Source organism: Haplochromis burtoni, unplaced genomic scaffold, assembly GCF_018398535.1.
Source record: "Haplochromis burtoni strain Fernald_Lab_line unplaced genomic scaffold, NCSU_Asbu1 Contig_42, whole genome shotgun sequence".
NCBI lineage: Eukaryota > Metazoa > Chordata > Actinopteri > Cichliformes > Cichlidae > Haplochromis > Haplochromis burtoni.
Genome location: NW_024582403.1, coordinates 1,050,144 through 1,067,579, shown reverse-complemented (window position 1 = coordinate 1,067,579; position 17,436 = coordinate 1,050,144). Strand labels below are relative to the sequence as shown.

Sequence of the window (17,436 nt, the reverse complement as noted above, 5' to 3'; positions counted from 1 at the left end):
TGATCCTGATCCGTCTCTGTCAGAGCAGAAAGCAGAAGAAGACGACAAACAGCTTCTCGAACATGTCTGAGTACGCTACAGTCCAGAAAAGTGCCCTGAAATTAAAGGGTGTGGGAGATATTTCTGCTGGGAAAAAGTAAGTCTTAGTAGTATCAGCGCTTAGAAGAAAATGTACGAAAAAGACATCTCTGTCAAGTCGATGAAATACTTCAAATTATGTGGTTGTGTTCGTACCAGGCTATGGTTAGCCCTTTTGCTAGTAGGAAAACAAACCTCTTTGTTCACTGAACGTGTGTGGATATGAGTAATATTACGTAATATTTGAAGAGGCCAACAAATATGAAAATAACATTTAAACGCATGCTTCGTGGCCTCAGAGCTGTTGATAGTAGAATTATGGACTGTAACAGAAGGGGTAGCTAGCTAGCTAGCTTGGCAAAAACAAAACGACCGACTAATATATACTTTCTTTTGCACGACACTGGATACACATCCCTTTTAAATGTTAAAATCTAAAATACACAAAACCAACTGACTAGTTAGTTGTTCAGAAAACAGGAGACACAAGGTTTTGAACGCTAAAGACAGATGTGTGTTACGTAATACATGATTACTGCTGTAGTTGTGGGACTTTGCAGGCCTTAAGTGCTTACAGGATCTTTGTGTATTCAAATGAAACCTGTTTTTAGTGGTATTTGACTAACATACTCAAAACCCCCCCCAACTTGAATGGTATGTGCAGTACTGTCCAAGTCTTGTGGCACCTCTCATTTCTTTGTTTTTATTTTTATTTTTTGCTGTAATTGTTTTTTTAGTTGTGTTGATAAAATAGTTGGCCAGGCGGTATGAAGGCATTTCAAAGGTTTTTATCTCACCTTAAAAATAAGGCAAATAGAAAAGAAGAAGTTGGAGGCCTAAAAGAAAATTCATCTACAGTGGATGAATAGTATTTGAAAGTGTTGTCCTTAAGAACATCCCAAAAAGACCTGATACAGAACCTGAGAGATGGCCCTTCAGTGGATCCATCTACTATTTGCTGAAGCTTCATCAGAATTGTACTCGGTGAAAGGGTGGCTGTCAAGTAACCATTCTCGAAGAAGGGAAATGAGGGGGGAAAGGCTGAAGTTAGAGCTGGGCGATATGAGATTTTTTCATATCACGATATGTTTTTTTCATTTCAGGCGATAACGATATCTATCACGATATAAGCCAAATAACTATATTTGTAAGATTTAAATGTGCCGTTGCTCACAAGTAAAATGTGAAATAATCAGCAGCTTGTTTTTATTTAAATATTTATTTCCCATAATAAGTTCAACAGGGTAGATGTACTTAAGGAACATGAGACTTTTTCAGATAAATAAAGGCAAATATTGCAAACTACACAAAAGGCAGCCGCTAAAGCGTTTAAGTTTCAAAATAGAACAAACGAAACAGACTAAATTGTCAATTCCACTTAGAAACAAAATATTAATTCTAAAAATAAATCTTAGTTTGTTTTACAGAAGAACAGACAAAACTGACTAACTTTTGTCAATATCAAATAAACTGAGAACTAAAAGGAAATTCTCAATCTCTCCTTGTTGTATAGCTGAGCTTTTCAAACAGTTTTAACAGTTACTTTAGTCTGACAAAAGCCGAATGACGAATTAGCGCTTCCAGTCAGAGACTGAGGCTACGTCCACACGTACACGGGTATTTTTGAAAACGGAGATTTTCCGTTTTCGTTTTAAAAAATAATCCCGTCCACACATAAAGGCAGAAATGAAGGAAAACGCTGCTATGAACATGCCAAAGCAGCAGGTGGAGCTAGATTCCTAACCGTGCAGAAATGTTGGCCAATCTGTGTGTATATGTAAGCATTTAAACACTGCAGAGAGTAGAATTAACAGTATTGTAGAAATTCATTTCACCGAAACAATAACGTGGCGCACAGTGTGACGCATGCACCAGTTTATTGTATTTCCAGACTTGCTTTCGGCACAATTTACAGTGCACGCTACTCTGTTTTTTGTCAGACTTGAAATAGCCGAAATACCTTCACACTACGGAACTTCTATGGCTCTTCCGTTCGACAATCTCTCCGGCATTGGAACCATCATCTGTTTTCTCTTCGGTCACGCTCGGTTGATTTTTCTAGTCGGCACACTCATTTCCTCCATTACGCGCTGGCTCCATTACCCGCTGGCTGCTTCCCAAACAAACACACGTGCGGCTTGGCACTTGTGACTGTCACGCGACGTGACGCTGCGGCTGTGATTGGTTCGGCTCTGCGCTACTTAATTTGGATTGGCTGACCTTTTTTTTTTTTTTTTTAAGAGGACAAGAGCGGCGAGGTCTATCGCGATAGCTTAATTTCTCTATCGAGTAAAAGTTATATCGCGATACATATCGTTATCGTTCTATCGCCCAGCTCTAGCTGAAGTATATCAAATTACTCAAGAAGTGGAACAAAATCAGTGGCACCAGGTCTTATGGAGTGAAGTGTGAAATTTTTGGTCCAAATTGTTGTTAACATGTGGAAGAATTCAGGAGAGAAGTTAAAAATGGTTTCATTTTTGATCCCAAACACACAGTTAAACATTATTAGTCACCATTGGTGTACTCGATTAAAAACATTGCTGCAGCTATTTCCAATTTTTCTGGCAAAACATTTTTTGAAAAAGAGGAGTGGCTCAAGACCTTTGCACAGTACTGTCCTGCATGTACATTTTCTTGCACAAAATTGGTAATAAATTATGAGGAATAATAATGGTGTTTCTCTTATTTTTAGGAAGAAAAAGAAGAACAAGGAGAGCAAGCATCGCATGGAGCAGGTCGTTACCAGCCAAAGCGATGAGGAGGTGAAAACCAAGAAAGTATATCTTGACAAAAGGACACCGGCACAGATTGCGTTTGACAAGATGCAAGAGAAACGGGTGAGTTCTTTTTCTCCAGCGTTCAAGGGATTGAATTGTGAGGGGAAACAAAGCTAACATAAGTATTAATAGATTGTAGAAGTTTCTGTTTAGGAGAAGTGAATTATTTGTAAGGTTGGGTTCAAATTTGGCACTTTTCAGGACTGAAAAACAAACTTGAGCTGCTTGAAAACTGCAGCCAAATCTATTATTCTCTGAAGTAAATTATCTAAACTCAGAATCTCTTTTGTTGTTTAGGGCAATATTTCCTAAAGCCATCTTTATTGTCAGTATCATGAATTATAGCAGGGTTTCAATAACAAATCTGCACCAGGTCTGCCAGTGGAAAAACATCAATTGCTAATGATGTTTCACTAAGGTATTGATAATATTACCTCTAAGAGACAGCCAACAGTCTTAGCACTATACAATAATTCCAAACTAGTGTAGTTTTGAAATACACATTTGCCTAATAAGCAAATTCCCAGTTCATTTCTGAAAAGAGACCCAAATCCCTTTGGGAATGGCATCCAGTGTGAAAATCTGCCAAATCAACTTTGGTGCTACCTGCTGCGGTGACCACTTGTGAACAAAGCATCCAAACCTTGACTTGTTATGTAATCTGAAATAAATTCTTACTGTGTGTGTGTGTGTGTGTGTCAGTCAATCTTACTCCCACTAAATCCAGTAGTCTGTGTTAAGTGTTTTGGGGGTTTTTTTCTCCCCTCTGGCAGAGATTTAAAGATTGTGAATGTGTAAAACGAAAGTTCTAATGTAAATTGTTTGGCATTACATTTCTCTCCATTTCTTTTTAACAGCAAATGGAGCGGATTTTGAACAAGGCATCAAAGACCCACAAACACAGAGTCGAGGTAAGAGCTTCCTTAACTCGGCCTTTCAGAGACATAGATTTAAGACAACATTTACATAAAACTTAATATCAAAATTGCATATTTCTTAATAGAAACAGTTTGTGACATTATGTTCTTGTTTATCAGGATTTTAACCGTCACCTGGACAACCTGACAGAGCATTATGACATCCCCAAAGTCAGCTGGACCAAATAAAACCGGCGCAAATGTTCACTCTTGTTTCATCACTTGTATAAAATGTTTCTGCACCACGTTTTTTGAAATGTATATTTGTTGTTTACAATTAAAATTCATTTGATTTCACCTTCATGCTGTTGTAATCCCTGGTGTTTATACAGCAGATGTTTAACCAATCATGCTAATGTGCGTGCATGTAAGCAAGGAAAAAAATTGAAATAAGAGTGAATTTATTTTAATAAATGCATTTCATTTAACGGACACATGGCATAAATGGCACACATCGTGTAAACCAAAACACACGAGGTACAATGTTATGTAGTGTTTTGAAGCAACCACAATGGCACTCCGAGCTGCGATGGTATCGACTACAAGCTGAGGAGGAGTTAAAAGTATTCTGACTGGAAGAAGGGAAAAAAAAAAAAAAGAAGGATTTTACATGTTTACATGTACAAAATTAAGTCATATTGATGACGAAGCTTTACTGCTGCTACTTCTTAAAACATTCCCTGTTAAGACACAAAGATAAAAGGTGTGTAGAGCTGCATCAGCTGTTTCATCCATACCAAAGGACCATGACACAGTGCACTTTGAACTCTACCAGTATGCCAGATATTACGCAAGTTGCGTCATACAACAGTATGCCAGATTTTTTGTTGAGAGATGAAAAGTTCAGGATCCAAAAAAAATGCTTACTCAGTTCCACATCTGATTTAAATACTCTTTTCTTTTGTGTAAAAGAGTTTTGTTTTTTTTCCTTTTCCTTGGGTTGTCAGTTTACTTTGGTCCCAGCATGTCACTTGGCTTCACCCACTGGTCGAACTGCTCTTCGGTCAGATAGCCCAGCTCCACGGCCACAGCCTTCAGGGTCGAGCCTTTCTTGTGAGCCGTTTTAGCGATGGTGGCCGCCTTGTCGTACCCGATGTGTGGGTTAAGCGCTGTGACCAGCATGAGGGACTCATTCATGAGCTTGTTGATCCTCTCAGTGTTGGCCTGGATGCCCACCACGCAGTTGTTGGTGAAGGAGACGGAGGCGTCGCCGAGCAGCTGTGCGGAGTTCAGCACATTCTTCACCATCATCGGCTTGAAGACGTTGAGTTCAAAGTGTCCGTTGCTGCCTCCGACGGTGACGGCCACGTGGTTCCCCATCACCTGGGCTGCCACCATGGTCATGGCCTCACACTGGGTTGGGTTCACCTTGCCCGGCATGATGCTGCTTCCTGGTTCATTCTCTGGTAGGATGAGCTCTCCAAGGCCTGAGCGAGGTCCTGACCCCAAGAAGCGGACGTCATTGGCGATCTTCATCATGCTGACGGCCACAGTGTTGAGAGCCCCGCTCAGCTCTACCAGGGCGTCGTGAGCTGCCAGGGCTTCAAATTTGTTGGGAGCGGTTACAAACGGCAGGCCTGTGAGAGAAGCAACGGTGGAGGCTACCTTCTCAGCAAACCCAATGCGGGTGTTAAGTCCCGTTCCTACAGCCGTGCCTCCAGCTGCCAGCTCATACACCCTGGGCATGGCTGCCTTCACCCTCTCAATGCTGTATTTCACCTGCTGGACGTAACCGCTGAACTCCTGGCCCAGCGAGAGCGGCACAGCATCCTGAGTGTGTGTGCGCCCAATTTTGATGATGTCTTTGAACTCTTCAGCCTTTGAAGCAAGTGCGTCGTGCAGAGTCTGCAGGCCGGGCAGCAGGACCTGGTGGACCTCAGTGGCTACTGCAATGTGCATGGCTGTGGGGAAGGTGTCATTGGAGCTCTGACTCTTGTTGACATGGTCATTGGGGTGAACTGGATCCTTGGAGCCCAGTTTCCCTCCCAGGATCTCAATAGCCCTGTTGCTGATCACCTCATTGACATTCATGTTAGTCTGAGTTCCAGAGCCAGTCTGCCATACCACCAGAGGGAAATGATCATCGAGCTTACCGGCTGAAACCTCATCTGCAGCCTGGACGATTGCCTCAGCTATTTTTGGATCCAGGCCGTACTCCTTGTTCACCTGAGCAGCTGCTTTCTTCAGGACACCAAAGGCCTTGATCACTTGGATGGGCATTCTCTCACTTGGTCCCCCTATCTTGAAGTTCATGGTCGATCTGACAGTTTGGGCCCCGTAGTATTTGTCGGCCGGAACCTTGAGCTCCCCAAACGTGTCCCGTTCAATCCTGTAGTCCGAGCTGGCCATTCTGGACGTGCAGATGTGGAGTTTAGAGGTAGCGCTGAGCCTCTGCAGAGTCAGGAAGTTGCAGTTAAACTGCTGAACGCGTCCTAAAGACCGAAACATGGCTTCTCACTAGAGGTGATTTCGGGGGGAGGTCAACGTTGCTTTCCACATTGTAATATGTCATTGGGTGATCAGGAAACTGATCGGCGGTCAGCCAATCGCGAGGCAAGAAAGGCGGGATTTCCGCTGTGGCTGTCGTATCACGAGAAAACGAAGAGACAGCTTCATCCGGATTAATGAAGCTTTCCAAACATCCCACAACTCTATTTCCGGTGCGACAGGGAAGTCTGTTTGACTTAAAAGAATAAAAGTCGAGAATTTAAATAATTCAGTCATTTAAAATTGAGCGTTTAATCAAACCTGAAGACGACTTTTAAATACATTTTGTTGTGAAATAAGTGATATTGGGTATGTGTGAAGCTTGTTGGGATTGATGTGCTTATATTTTTACTTTTAAGAATGTCTGTCTTACTTCGCGTTTCTGTGTTTTACTATTTGAAAAGCATAAATTATAAAGACTCTTTATTGTCATTGTACAAGCATAACGAAAATGCAGCCACACCACCCTTACATGGTGCACAAAATTTCAGTAACAGCCAAATATACTGACGTGTATACGCATACACATATCCACAGGTTTAAATAGTGATGCAGTGTTTAGTACTATAATCTCACAGCAGAAAGTTCCCAAGTTCAAATCATTTCACACATCCGGGGCTTTCCTGTGTTAAGTTTGCATGTTCTATCCTGGTACACTGGCTTTGCTCGACAGTCCAAAGAGGTGCATCTAAACTGAACACTGAATGTGTGCGTAAATAGTTTTCTGTGTCTATCTGTCCAGGATGTACCATGCCTTACTTCCTATGACAGCTGGGAGATTGGATAAGCAGAAGAAAATGGAGCGATACATACTTCCCCACATATGTATGTAAATGCATGTATGTATTCAAGGATATTGCACGTTTACAGACCATGAAATATGCAAATAACATAGTCATAAGTATATGTCTATAGTATGTAAACATGTGGAACTGAACTGTATAATTTTGCATATATGTATTTAGTTTGCGTAAATTTAAGCTACACTCTTAAAAACAATATTTTCGTGATTTTTTTTGTTGGTGGAAAACTAAAATTTGTTTAATCGCGGCCAAAAAATGTTTATATGAAGGAAAAGATAATTTACTCTTTAATTGAGTCGTTTTTTAAAGTCTTTCTTTTGAAGGCTAACTTGGCACCCTGGAGCGGAAACGGTTAGTACGTAGCGTCTGGCTTCACGCAGCTTCTCGCGGTAACGTTAGTATACTGTTAGCTTAGTAGCTAACACCACCGTTTCCAGGTTTCGTGTCGACCTGAAAACATCAAACCGAGAGAGACACAGAAAGACTGCGTATCTTAAACCTTTTTAAACCCAGGCTTTGCAGAAGAGAAGAACAATGCCACACAACTTCCAGCCCGGAGACCTCGTCTTTGCTAAGATGAAGGGATACCCCCATTGGCCAGCCAGGGTAAGCAAGCAACGTTAACAGCAGCAGCAGTCTGAGAGGCGGAGGAGGGGGTGGGCTGCTCTGCACGGGACGCTGTAGAAGGTTCTCTGTAGATGTTCTCCACTACGTTTATGGATACAGACAAACAGAAAGCGTAGGCTTACTTCTGCAGGGCTGACAGGCTGCAGGTGTGCACAGGCCCACTGTCAGCGTATGAGCGGCAAAATTTGCATGAGATGCTCGTGGCCTAACCTACACGGAGACGTTCACCACCCCAGCTAACGTTGTTTTTATGGAGATGACGTTTAAAAAAAATTGTGGATTTTTTTCCCCCCTCCCCTTTTTAAAAACTTGCTGATATTGTAGAGCATATTTCCCTGCGCATTAAAATGGATAAAACGACTATCAGGTTGCGTTTGTTGTTGTTTTAACTGCTAATTGCACAAATGGCCAAGGGGCTGACCGTTGAAGTGGCACATTTACGGGGATTCTGATGAGCAGAAGCAACTTTTCGAGCCACAGTTGTGTGTTCAGTCCTGTGTCTGCAAGTGAATGTGTGACATGTCATCTGTTTGCTCTCTTCATTGAAAATCATGCTTTTAAAAATTATGATTATTCTTTTTTTTAAACAGATTGAAGATGTGGCTGATGGAGCAGTGAAACCACCTCCTAATAAAATCCCCATTTTCTTCTTTGGGACACATGAAACGTAAGTACACAGAGACTAGAGTTAAGTGTATTTGCAGAACTGTTTAATCTTGGGTGGATGCAGGTGTTGTAAACTTGCACATTGGCTGAATTTCATCAGCCATGTTTACTTTTTCTGGTTAAATTTGGTAGTTCCAGTTTTGAATTTAGGCTCTGGCTCACCTGTTTTTTAAAAAAAAATCCCCTTTGGTAGAGTGACGTTGGCACATATAACTACTTTGATGTGAAACTACTGTTAATTTGAGTCAGTCTTAGTGCGCAGTATGTTTCCACAAGATGTGTTGACATATTTGAACTGGTGAGACACACCATCTGTTTGACAAGATGGCACCTGCAGTATTTTAATCTGTCACTAGGTGGCACAGTGATCTGGAGTCGAACACCAGCCTTCCTAAACACAAGTATAAACATCCTGTTCATTACTGAAAGCCTGGGACATCAGATTGTTTCCCGTCAGTTTGCTTCACGTTTTCTTTATTTTCTCTGTTTTCAAAGAGCATTCCTCGCACCAAAGGACCTTTTTGCCTATGAAAAGTACAGAGAACGATATGGGAAACCCAACAAAAGGAAGGGATTCAATGAAGGCTTATGGGAGATCCAGAACAATCCACATGCCTCCTACAGCGCCCCGCCTGTAGTAAGTCTCCGTCATCTTCCCAAAATCCTGAAGCAGGCATAATTCAGCATGAAATGTAAAAGATACTGGAAGCGTATTTGTTTTTTCATAACCCTCATTTGGGTGATTTTTGTGAGCATAGATTTTGAATCTGCAGGATGTACTTGGTAGCGACTGGTTTGATTCAAATGAATCTACTTTTCCTTCTCATGAAAAATTCCTTGTTCAGACTTGGAGAGACTGTGGCCTGTGTGACCTTCACCAAAGCAGCTACTGTTCTTCACCAGTATCTTTGCTGCTTCTCCCCCCTTTTTGTCGCCCTGTTGAGATATTTTTCATTATTATATTTTATTGTGTTTTGTCTGCAGCCAGCTAGCTCATCTGACAGCGAGGCTGAAAATGCAGGAGGAGGAGGAAGCGACGAGGAGGACGATGAGGAGGACGCCCCGGTTCCTCGGAAAGCACACACAGGAAGTGAGGTTGATTCAGATTCTGGGAGTGAAGACAGAGGAAGGGGGGGCGGAGGAGGAGGAGGGGGCGGAGGAGGAGGAGGAATGAAGCGAAAGCCACAGGCTCCTAAGGTAATTATACGAGGATTATATTGTTAGTGGATGTGTGTCATTACAACTCGTCCAGTGATTTGATTTAAGATTCACTCCTGTTGTTTTTGATGTTGAGCTTGATTAAACTAAATGGTTTCCTTGGTCACAGTTTGGGCCACAAAGAAGGTTTTTCTGGCACCACACGTGACCAACTACCATCAGCAGCAGCCAAGTTACTGTAACAATTTGTCATTCATGAATAGTTACCGAGAATTTGAAGAGTTGAAAGAAGAGCACACGTTTTCTGGTGGCTTTTTTTTTTTTTTTTATAGCCGATGTTGTCGCAGCAGTGACAAAAGCTTAATGAGCCAGAAATTAAGGGATTTGTCTGCATGACTTGAATATTTGAGCAGTGAGATTATTTTTATATCTCAAGTGACCTATAACTGTTCAAATTTTCTGTTTTCTGACAAGTACTTTTTTTTGTTTGTTTGTTTTGTTTTGTTTCAGCGGCCGCCTCCTCCAAAAAAGGCACGAGGCTCATCGAGCGACCGAGATGAAGAAGAGAGTGGATCTCCTTCTGAATCAGAACCCACACCTTCGGAGTCTGACTCTGGGAAAAACAGTGATCAGGTAATAACATGTGCGTACGCGCGTGATTGTGGAGGAGTCTGATGCTCAAAGCCACTTTTGGTTGCCTCTCATTCGCAAATGGGTTGCTATATATATCTTTCTGTGTGGAGTTTGCATGTTCTCCCCGTGTTTGCGTGGGTTCCCTCCGGGTACTCCGGCTTCCTCCCACCATCCAAAGACATGCAGCTTGTGGGGATAGGTTAATTGGATAATCCAAATTGCCACTAGGTGTGAATGTGCGAGTGAATGTGAGTGCGAATGCTTGTCTGTCCCTGTGTGTTGGCCCTGCGACAGACTGGCGACCTGTCCAGGGTGTACCCCGCCTCTCGCCCTATGACAGCTGGGATAGGCTCCAGCGCCCCCCGCGACCCTTGAAAGGATAAGCGGAAGCGAATGGATGGATGAAATTAATTTCTTTGGTCATGGTGGCATAAAAACTGCACATACAGAACGACCAGTCAGAGTTTGGTGGGTTTTGCCTCAAAGTAAAGTTTTAAAGCTTTTTTTTTAGGTGCAAGGTGCAGTAAATTACAGCTTTATTCCAATTAATTTCCCAATTTTCTTCCCATTTTCCAATATGGCTTTTGATTGGCCTTTTCAGGGCAGGGAGGAGACAAACCGCTGTTGTGTATTTCTTTCGTGTCTCTATCTTATAACGTCTCAGCTGTGAATCATTTGATGTTTGTTTTTCTTCAACAGGATTTTACTCCAGAGAAGAAATCTGGTGGACGAGGTGTGAAGAAAGCAGGAGGCAGAGGGAAGAAAAAGGTGAACCAGAAGGCCCCGTCACAGAAAGAATTACCTGCCACAAAACCCGGTGTCTTCTCTTTGCATTTCCAGCTTTCGTTACTTTTTCTCTGTGACCTTGCAGAAGGCTTCGTCCAACTCTGATTCAGACTCTGGATCGGCATCGGAGAAGAAAGTAGCAGACAGCGACTCGGAGGACGAGAAGCCTCGACCGGCTCTGTCTGGCTCAGAATCCCAGTCTGGCTCAAAGTCTGAATCGGAATCAGATCCTCCCCCGCGGAAGGGCCCACAGGCTCGCAAGAAAGGTGCGAGTTTAGTTTTGCTCTTTTATTTACTACAGTTTCATCTACAATCGTAGCGATGCAGATCGATGTTTAGAAGCCATTCTTTGCTCGTGAGTTAGTGCAGAGTTTTTCAAAGTCTGTGCTCGTGTCTTTCTGATTCACAGAGAAGCCGGCGCCAAAGCCTCGAGCACGGAAACCCAAACCTGCGCCGGCAAAGCGAGCGCCTTCATCGTCCTCCGACAGCGAAAGGTCAGGCTGCTCCCAGGATTTCTTCTTAACGATTTATTCACCACAGGTTAATACAGTAAGAGAAATTAAACTCCATACATTAGCTTGGCATAATTAAGGTTGCCTTGCCCTCCCACCTCTCGCAGTGATAGTGAACCCGACCGCATCAGTGAATGGAAGAAACGAGATGAAGAACGCAGAAGAGAGCTGGAGGAGCGGCGAAAAAAGGAGGAAGCCGAAGAGCTCCGCCGGCTACGTGAGCGAGAGAAAGAGGAGGAGGAGAAGAAGAAAAAAGACAAAGATAAGGCTAAAAAAGAGAGTGACAGTGACAGCAGCAGTAGCTCAGATGAAGGTATAGACGATCACCCGTTGAAGAAGTCCAAGAAACCGCCCCCACCACCTATCCCTGCGCCCTCAGACTCTGATTCTCCGCCACCAGCTGAGGTACGTCTGTTAACATAGAGTAATGTTTTTGCTTTTGTTAAAGAAATGGGATTATACGTGATACTTTCCCATCAAAAGGTAAAGAAGCCACCCAAGAAGCTAGACAACCAGAAGAAAGCAAAAATAAAGAAAGAAAAGGAGAGGAAAGAACGAAAAGAGAGAGAGCTGAAAGAGAAGAAAGCCAGACGGTCAGAGGAGAGGTCCAGAGCGAGGTCAGTGCTCAATGGGGAACAGACTACTGCATGCACAGCTCATCAGGAGAAGGTGATCAAACATTAATGTACACGGATCACAGAGTTTCCTCTCTGTCTTAGGTCCAAGTCTGAAAAGCTGAAACGCAAACCAGAGAAGCTGCCGGAGAAGAAGGTGGAGAAGAAAAAGGGTCAGTGACTCGCGCTGTTGGCTGAAAACATGCAGTGTCATTTATATAAGGAAGAGAGACAAGTTCAGTTTTGTTTTCATTATCAAGAATGGATGAAGATATAATTTAGTACTTTGTGTGTTTATTTGCAGAGCCGTCACCTGGAGAAAGGCTACAGAAGCTTCATACAGATATAAAGTTTGCACTTAAAGTGGACAACCCAGTACGTAACGCTTAAGACGATGATTAATATGGTCACATAAATGTTTTGGGTTTCTTTTTATTCTGGCATGAAAATTCGGTTTGTGTGGTTTTCAGGACATAGAGCGATGTCTACAAGCACTGGAAGAGCTCGAGGCCGTTCCTGTCACCAGCCAGATCCTACATAAGAACGCTGAAGTTATTGCCACACTAAAAAAGGTGAATTTGTTTGGTATTGCTCCACTGTGCTTTACTTCTTGGTCCACAGCTCCTTTTGGTGTTTAAGCTGGAAAACCTGTGCTAAAATTTACTCAAGTAGTCAAAACGCAACACAAGGTTGGTTGAGCAGTAACTGTTTTGCCCTTGTGTTTTTATCCTTAAACACTTGTAGAGTAACTTTGCATAAGTCACCGTTCACAATAGTACTTATTTATTTGACACTGGGCTTTGATGCAGTCTGTCCAAAACAGGGCATTTTGGTTCCTCTGCCTTTAAGCCAGTTTTTAAATATTTGGTTGGCTAACTTTAAGCAGTGTGAAGCTTTGGCTTGTAGGGATTACTTACACACACGCTGACATCAATTGTTTGAAGTTTGATCAATTGTTCATGTGTATCCATCTCTGTAAAAGTATGTACATGACAGGGAAATAATAAAAGGAAAGGCAGGAGTCTTTTTTTGGGAGACTCATTGGCAACTTTGTTAGTTACAACTTGCTATGACAGTGCTGGATACTCTTCTGCTTTCTAAACCGCCTTACTTCTACATGGCATAGATACAACAAGGCAGGAACTCCAGCAACACTTAAAGGTAAAGAGGAACAACTTTATTAACTGACCAGCGTGTTTCGGCTTGTGGCTTTCATCAGGGTCATAATAACATAGAAAACAATTTGTGTTTAAATAAAGGACAGGAAACAGAAAAAAGGGGAAAAATGTTTTCAAATGAACCAATCACACCTTCACGGGTAAACCAGCTGACGTATAACAGGTTGGTATTGGTTAATAGGTTAATTGGTTAAGTCACAGCTCAAATGGAAATTGGTGAAGTTGTTGCTATGGATATGACCAGGTCGGGGGGCGGGTTCATTTCACTGCAGGGCAACCTGCATGTGGCGAATAAAATTTGAACTTGAACTTGAACTTGAAGGTGCAGCACACGATGGCATCACACAGTTGCTGCACATCTGTAATGCAAATCCTCAGCAGATGTGCTCAAATGGATTGAAATGTGGTGACTTTTGATGACTGTGAACTCAGAAGATGGGTACAGCATGTTCAGCAGCCATATTGTGTGTTTTCTCTGTAAACCATAGAGATAGATGTGTAGGATCAGCAGTTTCTGAAACACTTAGGCAAATTGATTCAGTACCCAAAGTTACTATAGTTAACTAAAACTATATATGGGGGAAAAACATTGTAGTTAAAAATAAAAACTGGATTTTTGGAAAGATTAAAACTGAAATTATTGAGAATTTGGAAAACAGAGAAAATATCCTTATGTTTAGTCTTTGTTAGTTTTTGTTAGACCATTAAAGCCTCATCAAGGTTTAATGGTCATGTTTATTGAGACTTTGGACATCTACGAGACTGAGAGTCAACTGCTTTCAAAAAGTTCACTATTTTTGTTGGAATACTTGTACTGATTTTCCTAAATAGATGTCCTCCATACAGTAACAATTAAAAAAAAACTAAAGTCACTTAAGTCTCCCTTCTTCTGATGCTCAGTTTGAACTTCAGCAGGTCATCTTGACCGTGTCTGCATGCCTCAATGCCCCGAGTTGCTACCATGCGATTGGCTGATTAGATATTTGCTTTAATGAGCAGTTGAACATAGGGCTGTTCGATATAACGATATATATCAGATAACGATATAAAAACGTCTATCGTTTCATTTTACGCTATCGTTTGTTTCGTGGTGTCGCAAAATAAACTGTTTACGGCAATATTTTTTCATGGTTTTGATGGTCACTGTAGTGGCCATATTAATTTCCTAAAGTTCTCTCTTTGTCTTATATTTAATATAACCACACTACAGACGGACAAGCGCCTGTTTTTATGCATTGTCGTTAGCAACAAGGATGGCAAAACCATCGCGTGTCTGCTGGTTTAGTTTCCACATTAACCTTTCACAATAAAGTTCAAGATCCTGTTGAGACTTTTCAGAATAAACTGAATCACGTGAAAGATGCAGAGTGTTTACAGATGAGAAGCAAAAAAGAGCCGTCAGGTGCTAAAAAATAAACCTTAGGCTCAAACGTCAGAACAGGCTTTTCCCCGCAGCACGCCGTGTAATAAATACTCACAAAGAAACCGGCGGCCGTTCTGCCAAAAAATGTATCATTTCATGCATCGGTTAAAACACTCGACTCCAGGTACGCGACGCCCAGCTGGAAACACTTCCCCAAGTCGAGATTCACAGAATTTACAGAAAATGTTACATTCTTGTGATTTATGTCTTAATATCGGGATATGAGATTTTGGTCATATCGCACAGCCCTAGTTGAACAGATGTACCTAATAAAATGTTCAGCAAGCGTATGTTTAGCAATCTACGTGTTTTTTATTTGAACAAATTCATATAAAAAATGTTACCGGACTTATTTGACGTGTTTGTGTTCATTTTAGATCCGGCGGTATAAAGCCAGCACTGCAGTCATGGAAAAAGCTAGCGACGTCTACAACAAGTTAAAACTGCGTTTTGTGGGCAAGGCGGAGGTGGCAGCTAAACCTAAAACTGAGAACAAGGAGCCAGAGAATGATGAGGAGAAAGAGACAGAAAACACAGGTAAAAGCACTCGTTTTGGATTTACTAAAATCTGGATTCTACTTTGTTTTCTACGTTTTCTAGTGCACTTTCTCTGGATTTGTCTGCTCGCTTATTTAAATCTGATTTTGCCGTGAGCAGATTCCACACCTGTGAATGGGGAATCGGAGCAGAAAAAAAATGACACAGAGGGAGAGGAAAAGCCAAAGTCACCCGTACAAGACGAGAACAACGTTGATACGGCTTCAAGTCCAAACAGGTGAGCGTCACACGTAAACCCACCTGTGACAGGATGCGAGCTTGGGATAGAAGTCACATTTGGGTCACATTAGCAAACGAGACACATTTTTGCTATAATCAGATGATGTCATGTATGATGTTTTCAAGCATGCCTGCTCTTCGTTAGACAATCAAACATAGGGAGGGGGGTACCATCTTAAATTGCCTGTGATTGGTCACAGGACCACAACCAATGGGAATAATATCCAATCAGAACTATATCTCATACAGGACAAACAGTTTATAAATAAATAAGAATATGTCAGAATAATCAGAGCCTAGAAAGATAAACGTGTGTCAGGCAACGTCTCGATAAAACTCGATACATTTGGTTAGACACACATGAAACCTACTCACTCGTTCACTATGTGCCTGCTATATAAAATAAATAAAATTGTATGAAAGGTTTTTGAAAAGCACGCTACACAAAGTATTTAAAGACACCTTCGGTAAGAGGTCTTATGGTGCCGTCAGGTTAAGTGTAGGAAAACTCCTAAAGAGGCGCCTGCATTGTTGGATGCGTGATATTTACTAAATAAACATTATCGGGCGTAATTTTGTTTTACGTGTATTGTTGCGACTCTGCGATCCTCTTCAGGCGAAGCCCGGACAGCTCGGCCGAACAGCAAACGCACACGTACGAAGAAGAGGACGACTCGATCTCTGCGGAGACGGAACAACCTGCCGTCGAGAGCTGAAAGCATCCCTCACGGACCACTGCAGTGGACCAAGTGCTAAAAGATGGTGGCCTCTGTTTAACATGACACAGTGCTGCTGGCCCAACAACATTGCAACACACACCCAGCATTTCCTACCTTATCTGTTACTTCATTGTTCATGTTTTAGACATTTTTGTACTCTAACCATACCAAACCAGAAAAGGCCCATTTTTAGTCCATTTGTTCATCACATCAGAAACGACATGCTTATTAGTGAGCTAGATAACGGCACTACGCAACACTCTTTGGTTTCCGAGATGTACTTTTTCTTTTCTACGACACTCTGGCCGTCCTGGATCCTCACTCCAAACTCCCGCCAGCTCCTGGCTGCTTTCTTCTTTCTAAAATCTGAACTTTGGTCTTTCATACTGTGTGTATGTCAAATGATTACATTTTTAGCTCTTCTATATAGAGCGGGGTAATATGAGATGAAACTGAATCTGACGAAGAAAATGGGAAGAAATGAGTTATGCTTTTTGTGTGTGTATGTGTGTGTGTGTAGCTCTTACGTCTGTTGGCTTCTTTCTTTTTCTTTTTTTTTTTTATAAAGCCTGCAAAACATCACAAAGGCCTCCTATCTGTGTATTTGCCATAGTGGGAGGGGTAAAATGCTACTTGTCTTTTATGTTAAGTTTTTTTTTTTTTTTTAATTCTCTGGTCTTGATCCAGTCTGAAATGTAAAGAGTCACTTAAAACTGTTTTCTGGTTGAGGTCCACCTACTGTTTTTATAGCCTCGTTTTCAGATAGATACAGTTTTGTCTAAAAATAATAATCTATGTGGAGTTAAACACCTTGTACTCTCCTCTCCCCTAGTGTCTGCTTAATAAATGGAATAACGCACACATTAAAAACAAAAACTGCCCTTAAAAGCTAATGAGATCTCATGTAGCTGCAGCCTTTTTTTTTTTGGACATGTTTTTTTCTGTCATGTGCATACAGCCGGTGTTTTTAGTGCTATGTAAATTGGTAAAGTATTTCTATCACTAGACTTGAATAAAAATATCAGCATGGTTTTGGTTCTACTACATTTTTTGGTGTTTTGACCTGCCACATTGACAGTCGATGCTCTTCCATGCAGTCATTATTCTCACATGCTACACTGATTGTGTTCTGATAAGTGGTTAAAATATCAGTGGAGTTGTTTAACTTTTTTAGGATTAAGAGAATAAACCTTCTGGCTCACAACAGACGCTAAGTGGGGAGGACGGGGTGGGTGGGGAGGACGAGCCCTTTAACTCAACTGATTCCCACATGAGAAT

The 17,436-nt window shown here is 41.8% G+C and overlaps 3 protein-coding genes across 3 annotated transcripts; 2 read left to right on the top strand and 1 right to left on the bottom strand.

Annotated features, from left to right (window-relative positions):
* The first annotated feature begins 5 nt into the window (after nucleotides 1–5).
* Nucleotides 6–4,078, top strand: fam32a (family with sequence similarity 32 member A). Its single transcript, XM_005920799.3, has 4 exons — nucleotides 6–136; nucleotides 2,774–2,918; nucleotides 3,716–3,769; nucleotides 3,896–4,078. The coding sequence occupies exons 1-4, from the start codon at nucleotides 63–65 to the stop codon at nucleotides 3,962–3,964; spliced, it is 342 nt and encodes a 113-aa protein (XP_005920861.1). The 5' UTR covers nucleotides 6–62; the 3' UTR covers nucleotides 3,965–4,078.
* Nucleotides 4,079–4,362: 284 nt separating this feature from the next.
* Nucleotides 4,363–6,285, bottom strand: fh (fumarate hydratase). The gene has a single exon (XM_005920800.3). It carries the CDS (start codon nucleotides 6,221–6,223, stop codon nucleotides 4,724–4,726), a length of 1,500 nt encoding a protein of 499 aa, XP_005920862.1. The 5' UTR covers nucleotides 6,224–6,285; the 3' UTR covers nucleotides 4,363–4,723.
* A 1,129-nt stretch (nucleotides 6,286–7,414) lies between these two features.
* Nucleotides 7,415–17,188, top strand: hdgfl2 (HDGF like 2). The gene is made up of 16 exons (XM_005920801.3): nucleotides 7,415–7,671; nucleotides 8,283–8,359; nucleotides 8,854–8,995; nucleotides 9,343–9,555; nucleotides 10,027–10,149; nucleotides 10,849–10,917; nucleotides 11,021–11,201; nucleotides 11,345–11,429; nucleotides 11,555–11,852; nucleotides 11,931–12,064; nucleotides 12,167–12,234; nucleotides 12,366–12,436; nucleotides 12,532–12,633; nucleotides 15,040–15,199; nucleotides 15,320–15,437; nucleotides 16,056–17,188. The coding sequence occupies exons 1-16, from the start codon at nucleotides 7,600–7,602 to the stop codon at nucleotides 16,153–16,155; spliced, it is 2,013 nt and encodes a 670-aa protein (XP_005920863.1). The 5' UTR covers nucleotides 7,415–7,599; the 3' UTR covers nucleotides 16,156–17,188.
* The last annotated feature ends 248 nt before the right edge of the window (nucleotides 17,189–17,436 follow it).